Source organism: Cebus imitator, unplaced genomic scaffold, assembly GCF_001604975.1.
Source record: "Cebus imitator isolate Cc_AM_T3 unplaced genomic scaffold, Cebus_imitator-1.0 Scaffold81, whole genome shotgun sequence".
Taxonomy (NCBI): domain Eukaryota; kingdom Metazoa; phylum Chordata; class Mammalia; order Primates; family Cebidae; genus Cebus; species Cebus imitator.
The window spans coordinates 3,251,393-3,272,429 of NW_016107396.1; the positions used below are offsets into that span (position 1 = coordinate 3,251,393).

Sequence of the window (21,037 nt, forward strand, 5' to 3'; positions counted from 1 at the left end):
ATCTCTTGACCTCGTGATCCACCGGCCTCGGCCTCCCACAGTGCTGGGATTACAGGCTTGAGCCACCGCGCCCGGCTTTTAGTGTATTTTTTAATCTAGCTTTAGCTTCTTAGGTAACTCTTACAAAACTAGATCATAAAAACTCTTCTCTTTAAAATATAAATAAGATTTAGACACAAATAAGATGCTAAAACAAGAAATACTGACATGCATAAATACCATCAAAATAGGTAAATGTTTAAATAAAAGGTGCTAAAATAAATTTCCTTAAGAAAAAGAATACCATAGAACAGCACTCCTTCCTTCAGTTTATAAATAACCTATTTTGGATCCGAATGTATGCAAGATCCAAGAATTATATTTAGCTGCTGATTTCAATGTATTTTCAATATGGCACTACTGAATCCAGAAGCAGTATGAAAAAAGAGAGACAGCAAGAGAGCAAACTGCTCTCCATTTATTGTACATGAGTAAAAATAGTTGACTTCATTCTTACTGCTTACAGGTTTTGTAGTTCAAGAGGAAGTTATGAAGCAGCATGCCCATGGATTTTCGTAAAAGCTGGGAAAAGAAACATCAGTTGTCATTCAACGCTTAAGTATCTGTCCAGCCAATTACGAATTGAGGCGGATTCTAAAATTTTTAGTATACTCAGATCTTTAACCTGTCACAAAGGCAATGCCAACTTGAAGCAAAACTGCAAGCCCTGAGATGGACAACAAATTAAATGCCTCCAGGAGCTAGCTTCACTGTAGGTCTTTCAATGAACTGACTTAAAGCATGCTGAGGATTTTCTCAGCTGTTTTTGGCTCAGCAGGATGGACACAAAATCAGCAGGTGAACAGCAGAAGGTGGATAGACAGTGTCAGAATGAAGAGTAGAACTAGCTATTGCAAAAAAAAAAAAAAAAAGATGCATTGGGGGTCAGTCTTTCTCATCAGAAATGAGACAGAAATGGAATCGAGGCCTCCAAAACAAGTAGCGAAGTTAGTATACGTACAAACACACTCCCTGCCCTCGCGTGCATGCCAGTGCTTGCAGCCGTCACACTTCCTTCCCGTGGCTCCGGGTCGGCACGTGCAGAATCCCGTGACAGGGTCACAGGGCACAGGCAGCGAGCCATAGGGATCACACTTACATTCTTGACAGGAGCCTCCTGGGCTGCTTGGACTGCCAGTATAGCCAGGGGCACACCTGAATTGAAACAGTGACAAAGCAAAAGCAATTAATAGCAAGTCCAAGTCATGTCTTCACATTGTTGTTGTATGTATGTGTGGTCTTTTGATGAAACAAAACTGATAGCAAGAGTCCACATATCAGTAAACTTTTTCTGTAAAGGGCTGAATAGTAAATAGTAGGCTTTGCCGGACATAGGAAAAAAGTCAAGATTATGCAGTGAAAAATAAATAAAATTTTTAAGCATTCTGCTTTAAATTCCATCCTGTTGATGGAATTCAAAACATAATAATAATGGAGTCAAATTATTTTGTAATATCAGTCAACTAATGAGAAGAATGGGATTCTTTCTGAGGTTTGAAATTATACTTCATTTGTAGTATAATTTAGTGCTTCCTATTATCAAATTGATTATAAATGTTTGCCTGTAACAACAGTTATTAATTGAGTGCCACACAGAGTAAAAAATGGGCCAAATTTGGCCTGTGGACCATAGTTTTTCACTGCTCTAGATCATAAACTTTTCTGTTAAGTCCTCTTGTATAATTAGAGATGAATAAAATTCTATATTGACTTCTGGGCTTTCCTATACTCAGGAATTTCAGAGCTCAAAATAACCAAAGAATAAAACCCATTGATTTTACTAATGAGAAAAAAGAGGCAAGCTAAGTGGCAATAGGCTACTCAGGTTTTCTATTTAATTTTATTCATCTTTTCTTTTTACCGTATCTTCCTCAAGATGGGCTTTTAATGTGTATCTGTGGAAGTGGGTTAATGATATGCAAACAAAATGTATAAAACTGATTTTGAAAATTACGAAGAGAATCCAGCTGGATGAACACTAAACACAATCCATTAATTGACTCTTCCACCAATCTATGCATCCATTCACCTAAGTGTATTTCACTCCGGGTTATGACACTGGGAGTGGTAACTTTACACGATGCTAGCAGGGTCATACATTCTGGTTTGCCCAGGACAATTTCATATTACCTGTTGTTTTGACATAATTGCTGTAAACACTTCCTGTTTTTAATATAGTGTCCCAGATTGGACAACAAGTTATATATATGGTCAGTGTCAATATAACCAACAGTTAGAATTTTTGTTCAACAGGCAAGTATGTGAGGAAGTTGAGAGACAGTAGGGAATTGGAGCCAAAAGCTATAAATACTGGCAAGATAATCATAGACCATCTTTAGCAGCCTGAGACTGTGAAATCTGCATGGCTGACTGTGAAAGTTAATTCACCCTGTGCTGGTTAGAAAAGGCAAAAGACAAAGAAAACTATTTGTGACATTAGGCTTTTATATATTTATGTTTTTGATTATTGTCTTTTCAAAGAAAAATTACAAATATTCAATGAAAGTAGCATTAAAGTCCACTTAAATGGCTTCTTAATATTTATAGGTAAAATAATTGTATTCTAAGCAGATTCAGATTGATTAAATGTTCAAAGAGTTTATTACAAGAGTGTTGAAAATAAAGTATGGGGAGAGGTTTCTGTATTACAGGGAAACTCAGGAAATTTAAGCAGCTTTAGACCTAACCTGATCAGTCTGGGCAGGTCAAAAGATTATTTAAATAATTCAAGAAGCTCTCAGCGCTGGAACAGATTTATTTGGAAGGTTACAATAAAAATCTATCCAAGAACTTGGATAGCTGAATAAAAGCATTTTTTTCAGAGAAATATAACCTGATTATTTTTATGTTAGAGATGATGAGTGCAAAGCTATAACAACATTTGAGGACTGGAAAAACAATTTAAGCCACTCACATTTGATACTGTATGACCCTGCTCATCTATATGCTATATAGACTGTCAGCTTCTATTGATTAAATATTACTGGATATTAAAAAATAAATGTTCTGTAATCATTCTGCTTTAAGATAATAATTTGTTATTTTAGTGTACCCTTCCAGCCTTTTCTGTACACAAGCTTTTGTAGATACTGGTAACTACAATGTATAAATGTAGCTATACTACAAAAATGTTTTTTTCATGAATTACTGTAGATAATCTTTTTGGTGTCCAGTGATGCTGTTAGTCACCATCACCAGTGTTTAAAGGTACAGGAAATGAGCATTAGCCTAACCATAAATACCAAAGCTTACTGGTGAATATTAACAAGTATGTGCTTGTATCACCTATATCTATATCCAAATGATGTACATATCCTTAGAACAAACGAAAATATTTTTAGATTTTATGTGGCTGTGAGCTCTTTAATTGCTGCTAATTTCTGTTGGCATGGAAATTGTGAATCCACCGTTTTATATATGTGCTATTATTGGATATTATGTTTAGAGTTACCACATGCAGATTATCTAGAAATATATTTTACAAATGTATAAAAATTGCATTGGGATTTATAAAATGTAAACGTTACTTATTGCCATTATTAATACAGTTATTGCTGGTTATATAAAATAAGACTCTTAAGTAGGTGCTGATAATTAGTATTAGTTTATATTTCCAAAGAAACTTATCATTTAAGTGTTCCTAGGAGACTCTAGCAAAGGAGTGGGTAAAGCAGGACATGGAAAAGAAGAACTCTAAGCAAAGGTGTGATTTTAGGTGATGTCCCAGTCTCAGCCTGATTCCATGGAGTGCTCTGGAGCATAAAATAAGATCTCAAAACTTGTTCCACTTAGGTGCCAAAGAGCTGGACTTTGTACTCTCACACTGGTTAGTCATGGGCCATTGCAGGAAGGTGGGGTAAGTCTTCAGGTTTTTCTGCCTCTTCTGTTAGAGAGAAGGCTTCAGTGCAGGTGCCTAGGCAGGCACCAACAGTGTCCTTTGCGCACTATTGTCACAATATTAGTGTAGAGTAGGTAGCCTATCAATGATTCCTGAGATTATAGATGAGGAAAATGGAACCTAGCTGAATTGTTGGAGTTGAACGAAGTCCACGGATCTTTATAAAACTTTTATATTGGTATCAGTTATGTTAAAATTATCATGTGTGTATAATGTTAGTAGTTAATTGTAGTAACTCTCTGTTATATTAGAGGTAATACCTAAAATGTACTAAATGTGGTGGTGACAAGTTTGAGCATACAGGATACTGATCTTACAGAAAATATGTATCTAGAAGATATTCATTGCAACCTTTCTAGGCAATCAGTTTGGAACTATATTCCCTAATTTACCATTTGGATTACATTCAGAATTTAACATCTGTATACATGCATTATGAGACTTTGTAAACAATATGGTAGGAGAAAACACTTAAACAATATTGTTTGCTATTGAAAAGGAAAACTGAATAACAAATACTTTATTGTTGGAGTACTAATTAAAAATTCTTAACATTATTTATATTTCGAGTTATGTATACACTTGCTGGTATAGTGCCATAGTACTCAGAGCAGTGATGTGAATGCAGTTACTTACAGACAATATTTTCCAGTGCATTAGAATAAGAAAAGTGTAGCCAGTTTCTTATTAGTAGTAACTACTGCTAAGCTTTTGAAAACTGATGTATTTGTTCTTATAAAATTATATATTTAAGTATAAAATTATATGTATATTAAAGTATAAATTAGATAATTGTGAAATAGCTTAGAATCTTTGAGAAAGTCTAAAACATACGTTGGAAATAAACAACTTTCTTTGGACAAATTCTAAGATACACAAGTAGTTTTGAAAGCATTATAATTTAAACTACCAGAGGATATGCAAAAAATGATGGTCTTCAAATAATGAATGTTTTCCTGTTGTGATCCTTTACCGTATAACCTCTATGTATCGTTACTCTGTATGTTTCAGGACTGTTGGTACCTTTCACAGTACTGGCCTTCATATCCCCGTGGACAAGCTGTGCAGCGGTAGTCATCAAGGCCTTCTGCGACACAAGAGGGGCTGAAACTGAATCAGAAAGAAAAGGATTGCAAAAACTTTTTAATCCATTTATTTTATAAAATCAAGTATTCCTATCCATTATCAAGGTTATTGGGACATGCTTTTAGGTGGCGATGAATAGCATCTTTATAATTACTGCTGAAGTTCTTATTTAAGGGTAGGACATCACAATGAAAAACTATTAGTAATATTAACTGAGTATATATTGTTTGATTTTTGATGGATTAAAAATGCATCATACAAAGCATGTGAATATTCTGGAATTTAATAATGAGGTGACAGCCATGAATATGCTAAACATCCAGCAAAACTGTCCTATTGTTCACTAATCAAAAGAAAAACCCGACTAGAATTCATGCATATTTGTCTGATGGTGCAGTAGCTATTACTTAATATCTTTTAGGTTAAAAAAAACGGGGCATAAAATCTATATAATTTCTTTTTCCTGAAAACTCAGCCCAAATGGCTACTGGTGCTTTAAGACGTGCATAAATGTTTCACTTGGGATAAAAGAGTATCTTTTCTAATTTACATCCAGATTTCAAACTACATTTTACTTTGAACACAAAGCAATGTGATTTAGTGTGAGGAGAGAAGAAGGGAAAGCTTTTTCTATGAAAATGACTATTTTATGGTCTTTTCTAATGATTAGATCTTATATAACTTCCCCGACGTTTCTAATAGAATGCTGGTAGACCACAGTCTGTCTTGTTCCAGGATTTCTAAAGATCTTATTCAATAAAAGAAGGACTTCACAAGTCTTGAAAACTAAACTATATTAACATGTAGGTTTGGGTTGTTACAGCTTCTCTCGGCTTTATTCCCATTAGGTAAAACTGAGTGATGCATTGGAAACTTGGGAAGAAAAAACATCATCTGGCAGAACGATAATGCTGCAAACACCATTCTTCTTTTTGCTGCTTCACTAAATCAGTTGATGCTGAACAAGCAATAAGGGGTATAGGCCAGGCCCACAGATCCTTTGGTCAGGTGCTATTAGGACCTAATGTTAACTGTCTTGTAATACATTAAATCAATAGTACATGAATGAGTAATAAACTCCAATTTTTGCAAAATATGTGAACAAATTGATCTACTCACAAACTCATTATCCAACAAATTTATTTTTGCCTTCACAAAAAATAAACTTATAATTGACACACTCTGCCAAATTTTTAGCTTATTAATTTAAAGCCTAATACTGAGTGCATCTGTGCACTCACACACTCATGAACATGCACATGCATGCACACACACACTCATACATATATGGGCTCTAAAAACCAGATTTTAGACATTTCCAGTGCAGCTCTAAAGAGCCAGTATGATCAAATTACATTTCGTTATAGTAAAATAACAAAATGTCAATAAACAAATAAAATGTTTAGAGTATTGTACAGGAATGTAGTAATTCTTGAATAGTTGAAATAATTTTTTTTTCAAATTATGGTATTATAGTGGATTGCACTGTTTCCTTATATCACATAAAGGTATTCTGGAGGGAGTAGGGATTCCATCTCCTTTGAAGCTTGAGTTTATTCTTTCTGTTCACAATTCCCTTATCTGCTCTCAATTCTCATTTTGTGTGCAGCGCTGCTCAGAAATCCTTGTGCTTTTCTCATGGGGACCATCTTTTACATTTCCCTATGGCTGCTAATTCCAACTCCCCTCAACAGAATTTTTAAATTTACAGAGTTTGCTCTCTGTGTTGTCTCCGATGGATACTGCAGAGATAAATGAGCTTCCTGGAAGCCACTTCCTTCTGGTTGTGACCACAGTTTACTGGTCGTTCCTTTTCAGTTTCCTTTGCTGGATCTGTGGCATGTTCTTGATTTCCTAACATGCTTCACAATTCAGTTTTCTGATTTCTGCTCCCTTCTCCTCTCTCCTCCAAATGATCTCACTTAGTCCTAAGGGCTTTAAATACTGTACCTACCCTCACAGATCTAAAACTAAGTTTCTCCCCCTTCAAAAATACACCAGACCTTTCCCTAATTTTCCCATCCCAGTCAATGGTCACTCTATGTTTCCATTTGCTCTCCTGAAAACCATGGTGTCAACCACATCTTCTCTCTCACATTCCACCTATCTTCTACCTGCAAATGCTGCTGGTACTCCTATCAATAACACCACTGGATTATCCTGTACCAAGTCACCTCTTGCCACTGGAAGATTTTTAGCCTTCAGGACATTTAGATATCCATTAGAGCTTTGCTGACTTCACTTCCCATCACCCTCTTCTCATTCACTCTGTTCCAGCCACCCTGGTCTCTTGCTGTCTGCCAAGCATGGGCCAAGTATGGGCCTGTCTCTGGGCCAGTGCATCACCTTTTCTCTCTGAGGGGTCTGCTCTTGTTGCAGGTATTCACATGGCTCCCACCATGCACATTTCTGCACAAGTCTCATCTGTTTGTGAAGATCATTGACCAGCTTATCTAAAATCATACCTTCGTCATTAAGGCTTCTTTATTTCTCCTGGTAGTACTTGTCATTATCTGATATTATATTATATATCTATTTCTTTATCTTAGTCTCTTATAAAAAAATATGAGCTCCAGAAGCTAGGAAACATTGACTGTTTTGTTCACTTATGTATTCCCAGTAGGAAGAGCCATGTCTAGCATTCAGTTGGGCTCTCATTAACTTTTTCCTGAATAAAGAAATAAATAAAATATTATGGTGACCTGCAAGAAATTTATAATTTGGTGTGAGAGACAGATATGTACACATATAGGACAGGACACAACTTTTATAGGACAGGACACATCTTTTATCTTTTATTCATAGTGTTGGGATGAAGTATATGCTTAGTAAATGTTCATCTTCTGAAAGAATGATTGAAATAATGATGTGAGGTAAAACGTGTTGTATATCAAATGTACAAAATGCATGCTATGCTATGGATAGGTTTTGTGGCAGAAGTGGGGTCTGAAAAATGCCTTTAAAAGTAAGTTAGATTTCACAGGCATTGTCTCAGTGAATAGCAAGAGCAAACTGCTAATGATGTTTAGATACATGCAAGAAACGCCAAGCTTGGTATCGTGTAGAATGGAGTTGAGGGCGTTCAGCCTGGAAAGGTAGTCAGATTGCATAGGTTTCTAATTCTCAGCCAAAGAGTCTGATCTTTCCTTGGGAAGGCAGTGGAAACTTCTAAGGTATGTGAGCACTGGCACCGTGACATAAGAGTTAAATGTCTACCATATTTGTTTTGGTACGATCTAACGAGGACTTGAACTAATGCCATGGAAATGAATCAGTAATCACTCAACACGCCTCCATATTTTTCACTGACTGCACAGTTTGAAGTCACAAATTGGAGATGTCTCGGCCTCCTCCATTTATTCCTTAGAATCTGTTTTTATTTTGGGGAAAAGTGCCTCTTTTCTTTGCCCTGGCTGGTTTCTTTACTTCACATTTTAATTCTTCTTTTCTCACCATATATAGATCCTCACTTTGTTAATTAGCCTAATATGTCCCAAGCCTTAGGTTGTGATATTAGTGACTCATGAAATCCAGTCAGTAGGTTTTGACTAAAATTTTTTTCTAAAAATGTAAAATAATAAAATTAAATAAATGGTATGGTCTATAATGCTTATATTTAGACATCTACACACACAAGTTTTTGTGTATTTCTGACTTATGATGTAAAAAACTGTTTCTTACAGTGGGTGCAATCAGTAAAGTTTGAAAGTCACCGAACTTGCCATTTTAATTTGATATTTTGATTCTTTCAGGGTCTTTTGCATAAAAATTTACTCAAATTATACAAATTATATAAAACAATGAAACAAAAATGAAAACATACTCTGATATTGATTCTGCAAACTAATCATGGTAGTATGCCATCATTTCATTCTTGAAATTTCTTAAAAATGTAAATGCAAATTCTGCTTTTCCTATTGATGCTCAAAATTCATCCATGACTCTTAGAGTATAGCCACAGGAGTAACCAAACTGGGCTACCCTGTTGATAACAACATGTCAAGTTAACTTTTAGGTGTAATAGAGCCAAAAACTGCAAGTCATGTAGCCCAAGCATGTTCAACAGAAAAGCTTTGACCTCTAACAACACCAGGAACCGACTATTCCTCCCCTTGAAACAACAAGACTGGGACAAAACCAGAACCTGAACACCAGAACTCTTCAAAAATGAGGGGTCCATTGGCCCAGAAGATCCAGGGCTAAAATCTGCCTTAATGTACCTTACCGTACGTAAGTGATCACATTTGAAGCCCTCCAATAAAACTTTGCCAAGCCAGCATTTCTCAGTCCTTTCCCTTGCCTTCTGATCCCTTGAAACTTGTCCCGTATCCCAAATTAGAAAGACAGATTCGAACTTAACTCCTGTCTCCTTGCTAACCAATTTTACAATAAAGCCTTTCTTTTCTCAAATACCAGTGCCAAAGTTACTGGCTTCTCTGTGTTTCAGGCAGCAAGCCCATTCATTTGCTCAATCACAATAGTCAATTGCCACTATATTCATTGGGTCTCCCTTGTGAGAGCAGCAATTGATGCGATTCATTGCTCCTCTCTCCCTTGGTGTCAATCAATGGCAGTGCCACCTGGGTTCCCTTTCTTCTGACTGCTCCTGCCTTGGCTCTACTTTTTCTTCCTTCCCAACATAAAGTCCCATCTTTCCTTCTTTCTATATGCTTGCCTTGGATAACATTAGCCTGGAAATCTTATCCAACTTTAATTCACTTATTAACATATCTCTTCCTTCATCTGCTCCTGCAATTTTCAGATTTCCATTTCCTGCAGCTATTTGCATATTTCCATTCAGACAGATACATTCTATCAATTTGAACCTATTTGAAAAATAAATTATCTTTCTCCTGTAAGAGTTCTCTCCTGGCTTCTCTATTTCAGTTAATGGCACCACCATTTTGGGGGGCAACCTGCCTAAAAACCTCAGTCTTCAACTCCTGCCCGGACCCTCACCCCTCACATCTAATTAGTTTTAAAATTTGTAGAGTTGCATTAAACAGTTTTCTCACATTCATCCTCTTGTCTCCATTCTTGTTATTATTACCTACTTCAGGTTCTAATTATCTTTTGCCCAGGCTAGTATACCAGCCTTTTAATTCATCTCTACGCTTTACTCATTTGCCTGTTTCAATTCATTATACTCAATTCTGTTATACCAGTTTTCCTAAAGTGTGGCCATAATCATATTAACATTTTTTTTAAAAAATAAAAGCTTGTAGTGTTTCCTTATTACACAGAAAATTAAATAACTATTTCGTAGGCTAGGATTTAAGGATTTCTACAAAATGACCTTCCTTCTCCCATGCATTTTTATCTGTGATTATGAAATTGTGTCTGAACTCCACACTCCAAATTCTGTTAATTACTAGGTTTTGTACATGCCTTGTATTTTCTAAGCATTTGCCCATGTAATTTCCTACTATTCCCACCAGTGCAAATCCTTAAATTCATTGTTTAAGATCTATTATACATACTACTATTTCTCTTAATATGTTCTTGAAGCTTCCAATATTAAGTGTGGTATTTTATGCCTTTGAATTCTCTTTATGTTTAAGTGGATACCCTTAACACACAGGTTTTATAGTGACCTCCTCCAAGAAATGGCATACTTCTCTTGTTCTCCTGTAGCTTTGATTATAGTGTACCCAAACAGGGAATTATCAATTAATTATTTAATTTTCTAATACAAATGGATTACATTTTTAAAACAATTAAAGAAATGGTATTATCTTGTTTAAATCTGGGCATCAAGGAGAAATTAGGGAAGGAGAGATGAAAATAATATTTTTCATACACCTACTACTTGGTCCCTGGATGCACAGTAAGACCATGTATATTATCCTCTTCAATATCCAGCTTGCCTAAAAATTTACATTTGACACCCTATAAAAGTCTTGTGATTCTAGCCAACAAAAAAGAGGAGCTTTCAGAGGAAAAGGAGATGATTTACAGGAAATGTTTTCAGAATGTAAACAAAGCCAAAGATGAAGAAGAAAGTGAGTAGGCCCAGGTGCAAAGATCACGTGGTCTGAATTGTTCTGTGGCTCTTTAACACTCAAGATAAAGTGTCTAGAATTCTAATTCTGAACAAACTGCCATACATTATTTTCAAAAGCAAATTCTTAGAGTAAAACTACCCTACCTTACTGAAGTCTATAAATCACTTAACAGGAAGTGCAGGTAGTCTGGGCAAAAAGGTAAATGAAAACATCTAGGGTTGTCAGCATACATAATCCACTGCACAATGTTCAGACAGCACTGAAATAAAGTATTCCAGCATTTGTTTCTTCTTATGGCTGTGTTTCCATGGTACCAAGCTCAGACCATCTTAAGAAAAAGGAGGCTGTGATTCCGGAAGATGATTTTTTGGAGCATAATAATAAGTTACCTGCTTTAACTGTACAATTTTCCAATTGTTTTCTTGATAATTTTTCCTAGTCTTGAATTAAACACATAAAACCAATGGAAACAGCCAAAAAACTTATCTATATTTTTGTGGCTGTTTGGATGTAATATGCATCCAAACAATCCTTCATAGCTGATATTATGGGCAAAACCATATACAAACATTAGACCAGTATATTTATGAAACCATGCATATTTGTACAATATCATTTGTTTTATAAACATATCTTACATTGATATTGGTACTTACATTTTAAGTAATAAGTATTTTTTACTTGGGACAGAGTTTCAAAGGAAAAATGAGCCACAGAGTATTATCTACTCACTTTTGTCATGTTTTTATATTATTAAAAATATCCCTATCTTAAATTGAGATTTTTGTCTACATGGAAAAAATAGCCAAATTATAGACAGCCCATGTGCTAGACAGATGGCATTTCTGATTGGGAAATATGGTTATATTTCTCAATCTTACTTGTTACTGGAAGAAATCAGAGGGCAGGCACATTGCTGACAGTCGTTTGGCAATCCCTTGACAATTCCATAGTATCCAAGAGCACATCGTTCACAGAAGTCACCGGCAGTGTGATGTTGACAATTCTGTAAAGGAAAAGGAAGGAGTTTGTTTTTAATTTAGTGAGAGTTAGGATGTGTTTTATCATACAGTCCCTATCTATGAAGGTGTATCTATGAACACATATACTTTCTTACACACACACACACACACACACAAACTTTATCAATGACAGAGAACTCAGTCTTTGATACAAATATTTTTAAAGAAGCTCTTTTATTTGAGAAACTAATACTGTGCTATTGCAGCTACACTGACAATAAGAGTTGCTATTCCCTTTTCCCTGCATCGATCCCTACGTAAGTTTTTTCTTCTACTCTAAATTGGAGAATAGACTTCAAAAGTCTCTAAAATTTATTACTTCTTCTGGGCATTTATGTTTCTTCCTTTGTATCCCAGGCTTTAGCTCTACGAGATGTTAGAAAATGGTGCTGCAAATAGCGTGGCCTTGGCACATGCCCACCAGTGGGCCTTTTGAAGCCACCTCAAGGTGGAAAGCATAAATCTTTTAAGTAGTAATGGGAGCAAAAAAGATCTGCCGTGTTATCACATTAACGCTGTTACTCTCTGGGCGTGGTGGCTCACACCTGTAATAAGAGCACTCTGGGAGGCAGAGGTGGGCAAATCACTTGAGGTCAGGAGTCTGAGACCAGTCTGGTCAACATGGTGAAACTCCGTCTCTACTAAAAACACACAAATTGGGTGGGTATGGTGGTGGGTGCCTGTAATCCCAGCTACTAGGGAGGCTGAGGCAGGAGAATCACTCGAACCCAGGAGGCAGAGGTTGCAGTGAGCCGAGATTGTGCCATTGCCCAAGCCTGGGCGACAAGAACAACACTCCACCTCAAACACAAAAAATGAAAAAGACTGTTAGTCATCTGTTTCTTGTCAGAGGTAGGTGGTTCTTCATAAATACAGAGGAGTCGGTCTAAAACTAGTAATCTCAGATCAATATCTTATTTTTTATGCTTACATAATAAGAGACATTGGGGTGATATCGTTTAAGACCTTTCCACAAGGAAATGAGAGTAGCTTCAGAAAAGTGTGTAAACAGCTTCAAAATTAAAATTCCCATGAAGCAGAATTATATTTAACACAATAATCAATTATGCAATAAGAACTTAGGAAGAGCTACGTGCAATGCACTGAAACGGGCAATGAAAGAACATCCTATCTTCTAGAAATTGACTTAAACTGCAGGAAAATAATAATGAAAAAAAAACACTTGACAAATAAGTAACATGGCAGCAAGAATGCAACATTGAATGCTGTTTCATGGGAATGTGATCCTTGCATGTAGGAGTTGAAAAAAAAGGAAGAAGGGAATTTGGAATTGTATTTTAGCTGGATTTTTTAAGACAGGTTTTGGACTGGTCAGAATAGTGACTTACAACTTATAAACAATATCAAAATAAAAATTGAGAAACAAAAAAGTCAGTAACAAAATGGATGGACACGTTAGTGAAATGACTTCCTGATCATCTCAGCTGGAGCCATAAAGCTGCCTTCAGGCTCTGTATTGAACTTGGATGACATCCCATAGACTGGACTCTGCCTAATTTAATCAATCAAGAAGAATGTATTGATGTTTCATGTGTCTTCTGATGGCCAAACAATTGTTAGTATGGAATGGGTGGTAAATCCCAACAAACAGCCCATGTCATTTGCACCACAGATATTGTCATGGAATTAATTTTTGTTTGGAACTCTTTTTGAGAGTTTATGCTATTTCCTGCAGTGAAACTGACTGACACAGTGAGTTTTAGATCATTTATTTTTTTACATTTTTTGGTGTTATATTGGAAAGTATATTGTGACACAGATTTTATAACAATGTAAAAGGAATCCGGTTTTCCAATATGACAAGGTACACATCTCTGTTTTTGGCACAGAGCTCTCACCCAGGCTGAAGTGCAGTGGTGCGATCTTGGCTCACTGCAACCTTTGCCTCCTCAGTTCAAGTGATTCTCCTGCTCAGCTTCCCAAGTAGCTGGGACTACAGATGTATGCCACCATGCCTGGCTAATTTTTGCATTTTTAGTAGAGATGGAGTTTCACCATGTGGCCAGGTCTGGTCTCAAACTCCTGACCTCAGGTGATCCACCTACCTCAGTTTCCCAAAGTGTCGAGATTATAGGCATGAGCCACCGTGCCCAGCCAATATCAAATCTACTTCTACACCTCACCCTCAGTCAATGATAGCCCCCTATTTTAAGAGATCAGAAAGCTCTAATTTGGATGCTCCCTTGGTTTCCTGGCAAACGATTCAGTGTCTTGTCACATATTTTCCATCCCTTTGACATTTGTCTCTGTCTCTTGTCTGAAGCTACTACATTCCTAAACTGGTTTCCTTGCCTACCTCCTCATTTTCTCCAGCATCTTCATTCCCTCCTTTGTGGGCTCATTCCCTTAATATCTGAAATTGGTCAGGCCTTTCCTGTCTTAACAAAAAAATCTGTGAGGTCTCAAATTGCTTGACAATTTCTATCCTATTTTTGATAAGCTTTTAAAAAGAAATTGTTTACCTTCCTGGTCTGTACCTCTTCATCTCCCATTCACCCTTTAAACAGGCTTCTGGTTTCACCATTAAACATAATACCAGATGACCCATAAGATCTTTGTTGCTAAAGCAAAATTTACAATAATCAGGCCTCTTGACATGTAAGGTTTCTCTAGCCACTGATGTTTCTGGATACTCTTTCATGAAATTTTCTCTTCCTGTGGTTTCTTTAAGAGTAACCTGGTTGATTTTTCTCCAACTTCTATGGCTACTCTAATTCTCCTCTATGGACGCTCCCTTCCCTTTCTGTTTAATAAGATTGATGCCCTGAATTCTAACTTTGGCCCTCATCTCTTTTTTTTCTCCTCCACATTTACCTTGGTGATTTCATTCATTGCTATGACTTCATTTAACAGTATGCCCAAAACTCTGTATTTTATGTATTCAACCTGCATATTTCTAATGGGTTCCAGACTTCCACTTCTAATTGCTTCTTGAATAAATATTGTATAACACAGAAGCACCTTAAATTTGAAGCGACAACAATTAAGTTCATCTCTCACTAAACCTGCTTCTCATTTCATCTGAGGTCACTGTTATCCACTCAATTGCCCAGGTCAGCAACCTAGAGGCCTCTCTTATCCCAGATATCCTTTAGATCATCAGTTCCATGAGTTTATTACTCTCTGTTTCTTGACTTTCTTGTTGCTACTATTTGCATCTGGTCACTGTCATATTTTAGCTGAATTATGAGAATAGCCTCTTAACTAAAGATTCTGTCTCCATATTTTCTTATCTGGTGATTTTTCCACACTGCAATCACAGTGATGATCCTATGAACATATCAAACCATGGCCTTCTCTTGCTTGAAAGGCTACACTAGTTCTCAAATGCAGTCGGGATGCCTAAGTCCTTAGCATGGCAAGGAAGAGCTGCATAATGTGCCCTCCCCGACCCTCACCACCACTGCGCTTACCCCTCCAGCTGTACCTGTAGCCCCTGCTTTTTTGGCATATAATGCCATAGCCATGTGGGACCATCTGAAATTCTCAAATTATGCGGATACTCTTTATCACTGTTGGGACTTCTTATTTGCAAATCCTTAACTCTAGAGTGTTTATCGGGCTAGCACCTATTCATTTCAGCTATTATTTTAAATGTCACTTTCTCTGAGAAACATTCCTGATGCCTTAAAACTGGCTTAAATGCTCCTTTTAGTGCATCAAACATGGGAGGCATTCAATGACTATTTTTGAATGGCTGAATGAATAAATGCATGTTCCAGGAAGTATAGATGAAACCGGTCAGGCTTTTGGCCAAATTTCATGTGTAATTGCAGAAAAATGGTCAGCAGGGCAAAACGATTTGTTGTATTTTGCCATTGACTTAAGTACCATAATCCTCTTTTATTCAACCATCCAAAGGAACCACCATTTTTTAGCAATAAAATACCATTCCATATTTAACAGTAGCATTATGAGAGATAATGGTTCCAAGATAAAACAATTATCTACGAATTGTAACTTCAAATCATTCAGCAAGGTGTCATGCTGATGAATAAGTGTCAACTGGGGAGTATTTTAAGAACATATTTTATAGTTATAGAGATGAATGTGCCAAAAATACATGGGATCTTCAACAATGACTTTCAGCATTTTGCTTCTGCAGTAAAATCATTGCATAATGAATTATTTTATGTAACCTAAATAATTAATAACTGAATTAAAATCCTTAAAGCCAATGATCATTACTAAAAAGAGTTCAAAAGTATGATTTTGTTTCTCTTATACCTATAAGTCTAAATTTCTTCAACAGAGAAAGTAAACATCTTAATCTTCTCTGGACAGTCAATCTTGTCAGTCTTTCACTGGGTTGCTGACATACTAAACTTGTTTAATTAAATCAAACGTCCTGGTTAGATCCACAAACACACAACACATAAATCAGGAGACTCTTTTTGAAACTTTTTGATATATACTTTTCATATGACTTTCCTGTCTGCTTTGAAATAGTATACATAATGTTTCTTCTTATGCAGAAATTAGCCTTTAGAGAAAATTTCTATATTTTGGATACCTAATGAGAAGTTTAATTATATTCTCGAGTGGTATGTGCTAGTGTCTCTTCAATAATGCGTTAGAATATATTAGATTTGCTAAGTTTGTTTTTCACACTGGAAACTGTTGGCATACATTCCTTTTACAAAATCAAATGAGTACAACATTAATATTATAGTATCTCAGGCCTAAGATGAGAAATTACTTAACCTATCTTTCTTGCCATACAGGAATCCTTCTATACTTTCCTTGAGATATCATTAAATGCATGAATTCTTATAAGACAGCTTTTTCCATCCTGTGAAGCTTTTCCTTACAGTGGCTAAAAAATTTTGCATTCCAATTTTCAGTCAGTGATCCAAGTTTTGCCTTCGGAAGCTATGAAAATTAAGTCTAATTATCTTTTCCTAGGGAAGGTCCTCAAATACCTAAGAATACTATTACTTCCTAAATCTTTGTTTCAAGCTAAACATTTACGATCTTAGTTACTCAGGGTTTCTTTCAAAATATAGTAGATTATAAGTCTCTAGCTGTGATTTGCAAATATATTAAATGTACTTCCTTCCTTGATCCGGATCTTATACAAATAGCAATGTCCTGTGTTGGCACCTAGTAAATCTGCGATCAAGTAAGGACTCTTACTTCACATGAATTCCTAATCTGTGCCATTTCCTCTGTTCTTTCCCCTCAACACTAGAAAATAAGCTCCTAGAGGGCAAGACCCATGCAGCCTTCATATTCCTAGTACCTACCATAGGCCATATACATGCATATTGGAAACATAATTAGCAGATGCTGCAGGAATGAACAAACAAGTAAGCTTACTTAAGTTCAAACCTTTTCTATTAATCTCATCTTGTTAATTGTAATTTATAGTTTCATCTATCAGCATCTTTTCCCACTATCCAACATATTAGGTAATGCTTTCAGCTTTATGATACCTGAATATTTGGTAGATCTCATCCAAAGCATTTACAGATATTTGGAACACAACAAGGTCAAATACAAAGTTTGTGCCTCATCATCGGACATATCACTAACGCTTACTCTGGGTCACATTTTTTAGCAATGTATATGCCCATAAACCTATCAGCTGGATAACATCTGGCTCATATTTTCAATCTTGTGTGTAAGGATACCATGAAATAGCTTATCAAATGCCCATATAGACAAACCGCCATTTGAATCATAGATATGGCCTCTACTGTTTTATGACTTAAGTTATTTAATTTATCTAACGCCAGTTCATCAACTGTAGAAGAAGAAATAATCTTGTCTACCTCATAAGTCTATTGTAACGATAAATGAGAAAATCTCTGTACAACGACCAGTCCTGGTCCTGGTACATGCACACTTTTGAACACATGATAGTGGTATTTTTGCTGAATTTGAGATATGATATATCACATTGTCTGATAAACTTGTTATTTTACTGGGATTTAAAATACTAGGGTCTCAGATATGTAAACAGTAAACCTAGCACTTAGTTTGATATGAGCTATTTTGAGTGAACTTATTTTTTTTTAAATTTTTTTTGGAGTGACGAGGCCTGTTGACCAAGCTGGTCTCAAACTCCTCAATCCTCTTTTCTTGGCCTCCAAAAGTGCTGGGATTACAGGCATGAGCCATTGCACCCACCCAAATGAACCTATTCTGATTCCTAATGAGCACTGTTTATTTTTTCCACAGTTGACAGATATTTGTTAAGCAAGAAATACTTAAGTTTCATTGGAGCTCACAATCAATCTGTTTTCTACATTTTACTTTCCTTTATAAAACCTGGAAAGACATTTTATTGCTTTCTATCTTGTGACACATTTTATATTCTCACAATTTCTCAAGTGTTTTCCATACATGACCCTTTGTCACTTTTGCAGATTCTGTCATGACTCTAGGATGTAATTCACTTGAGTTTTCAAAATCAGGCTCATTTAATGAACAGAGTATGTTTACACTCTCTCACCGTCTGGAGAAAGCAGTTTGTAGTGGATTTGAAGCCTGCTTCTAATTCTTTTGGCCAAGGCTCTATAGGTTGCTTTCATTTTCTTAGCATTAATTTTTAGAACTTAGTATAATGTTAATAATTTCTATTTTGCCTTGTTAGGTGGATAAAATAAGTTTGCAAAACACCTTCAACAGTGGATTCTGGTTACAAATCTGTCTATTTACTGAGATAGGGTTAACTGATTCAATGTTTCAGGCAACAGCGATGATCAATTATAGAGATTTATTTTATTATTCTCTTATTTAAATAAGAATTAGAGTGAAAATAATATTTCTACAAATAATTTTTCTTTAAAAAGTTGTTTGAGCTAGCTAAGGCTTCAATATTCCCATGTGAAAAATAAAAGAAATAATTCTGATTATAGGGTATAGTGATGATTAAACGAAAAAATCTTCCTTCTGTATCTATCTCTCTATCTACCTATACTAGTTAGTGTTAGTTCACTACCTCCCCCTCCCCCCTTCGATGAAATATCACATAGGTTTTACTCTTCAAAAACAAAGGTTTCTTAAGGAGCAACAGTCACTGAGCTATTGATAGTAACATGCCTATCTATGTATAGGATTTATTAATGCCTCTGCTGAAAAAACAATTCTCTCACAAGCATCGTTAGGTATGATGAAGAGCACAGTTACAAAATGATGTGGGTTTCTTTGAAATGTTTAGTCCATAAAGCTTTCTATAGTTTTCTTTCCTATGCACTTTATGTTTTCAGAGAAAGGTGTGAAGAAAAAGAAAAACAAGATAAGTGAGTGCTCATCTTCAAATATCATCAAGTTGGGGGTTAAGGCTTGCCATGATCTGAACATTTGTGTTCCCCAAAAATTCCTATGTTGAAATCCTGTCTCCCAGTATGATAGTAATATGAGATGGGGCCTTTGGGAGGTGATTACATCATGAGGTTGGAGCCCTCATGAGCAGCATAAGGGACTTTACAAAAGAGACCCCAGAGAGCTACCTAGTACCTTCCAACATGTGAGGACAAAGAAAGAAGGGGTCATCTATAGCCAGGAAATAAGCCTTCCCCAGACACTGACTTTGCTGGAGCCTTGAACTTGGACCTCCCAGCCTTCCAAACTGTGGGAAATAAGTTTCTGTTATTTATAAGCTACCTAGTTTATGATATTTTGTTACAGCATCCTAAATGGACTAAGGCAGTAAGAAAATCTAGCATAGCACTAGACATAAAAATGTTTTTTATATTTTTGGATTATTATCAACTGATCAGTTCTTCAACTACAAATGATAGATAAGGTGTATGGTAATTATCATCTTTATGATCACCATTATCATAATTACTTTTATGAACCACTAAGTAATGTTCTAAACCTTTCATTGAGTATTTCACAGGATCCTTACAAAAACTCTGTGAGTAGCCACTATTATTATTTTCATTATATAAATGAAGAAACTAAGACCTCATTAAGGTTAAATAAATTGAGTAGGCTCACACCTCCAGTAAGGGGTGAAGCCAGGATTTGAGTCAAGGCACTTTGATGGCAGAGTTCATGCTTGCTACTATACCAAGGTTGAGGTCATTGCACTGTGTAATGGATAGGATATGAAACTGAGATCCACATTACACATAAAAGAGAAATCAGTATGCTTCAGTTTCCTCAGTTACAATGTGGGAGTAATAACAGCTATGTCTTATTTGCCTCATGAGGCCATTTCAAAGATGAACAGAGTTGCCTAAATTCAAAAGTTTTAAGTTCCATGAAAGAAAATAGAAAAATTTGGAGCATAACAGTTTATACCAGCTGTGTTTGTTTAATGGAGGTATTTATTTTTTACTTTATCTAGGGATTTCTCAGAAAATAGACATGCTTTTAGAATTCTTAGTGAACAAAAATAGTCAGAATAGTCAATTGGTCAAAAGGGGACAGTATAAAGATGATAATTTTAATCCCAATCAAAATGAAATTAAACTGCATCCTTTATAAATGCTTCTAAATTAATCATATAAAGCAAACATAACTGTGCTAATTGCATAAGAAACACGCATTTAATTCTTGCTTAAGAATGTATATAGATAAACCTCTTCCTCCCAAATTACTTATTGAATTCTTCAGGCAAGCAGATGATGAAAAAATAGTATTCTAAAGTAAGATAGTAATTATTTCTGGAATTCATGGATGGCTAACATTAGTTATTTATGTAATCAATAATATCATTCCTGGTTCTGTTTAAGGTGAAAAATGTATATATGATCACCTCTTAAATGCATCTGCACTCCCACCCCACTCTCCACAATTAAGCATATGATTAATTTAAATATCCTGATTGAAAGAGGATAGCTTTAGGAACCTAGGAATAGAAAGAAGTTTTCTGAACATGCAAGAAATGTTTTTCTTACACTAACCATCAGCATCATACTTAATGGTGAAAGACTTAAGGCAATCAATCATATTAAAATTGAGAATAAAATAGAAAGCTGATTAGGACGACAAAAAACATGAAGTAATTA

General features: G+C 35.8%; 1 protein-coding gene across 1 annotated transcript in view; it reads right to left on the reverse strand.

Annotated features, from left to right (window-relative positions):
* The window catches only part of LAMA2 (laminin subunit alpha 2), a 621,613-nt gene that overhangs the window by 166,540 nt on the left and 434,036 nt on the right, over nt 1–21,037 (reverse strand). The window contains exons 29-31 of the mRNA XM_017533228.2: nt 11,910–12,034; nt 4,961–5,047; nt 1,001–1,194 (exon numbers count right to left, since the gene is read on the reverse strand). Of these exons, the coding sequence (XP_017388717.1) occupies nt 1,001–1,194; nt 4,961–5,047; nt 11,910–12,034 (406 nt within the window). The remainder of the gene's footprint in view (nt 1–1,000; nt 1,195–4,960; nt 5,048–11,909; nt 12,035–21,037) is intronic.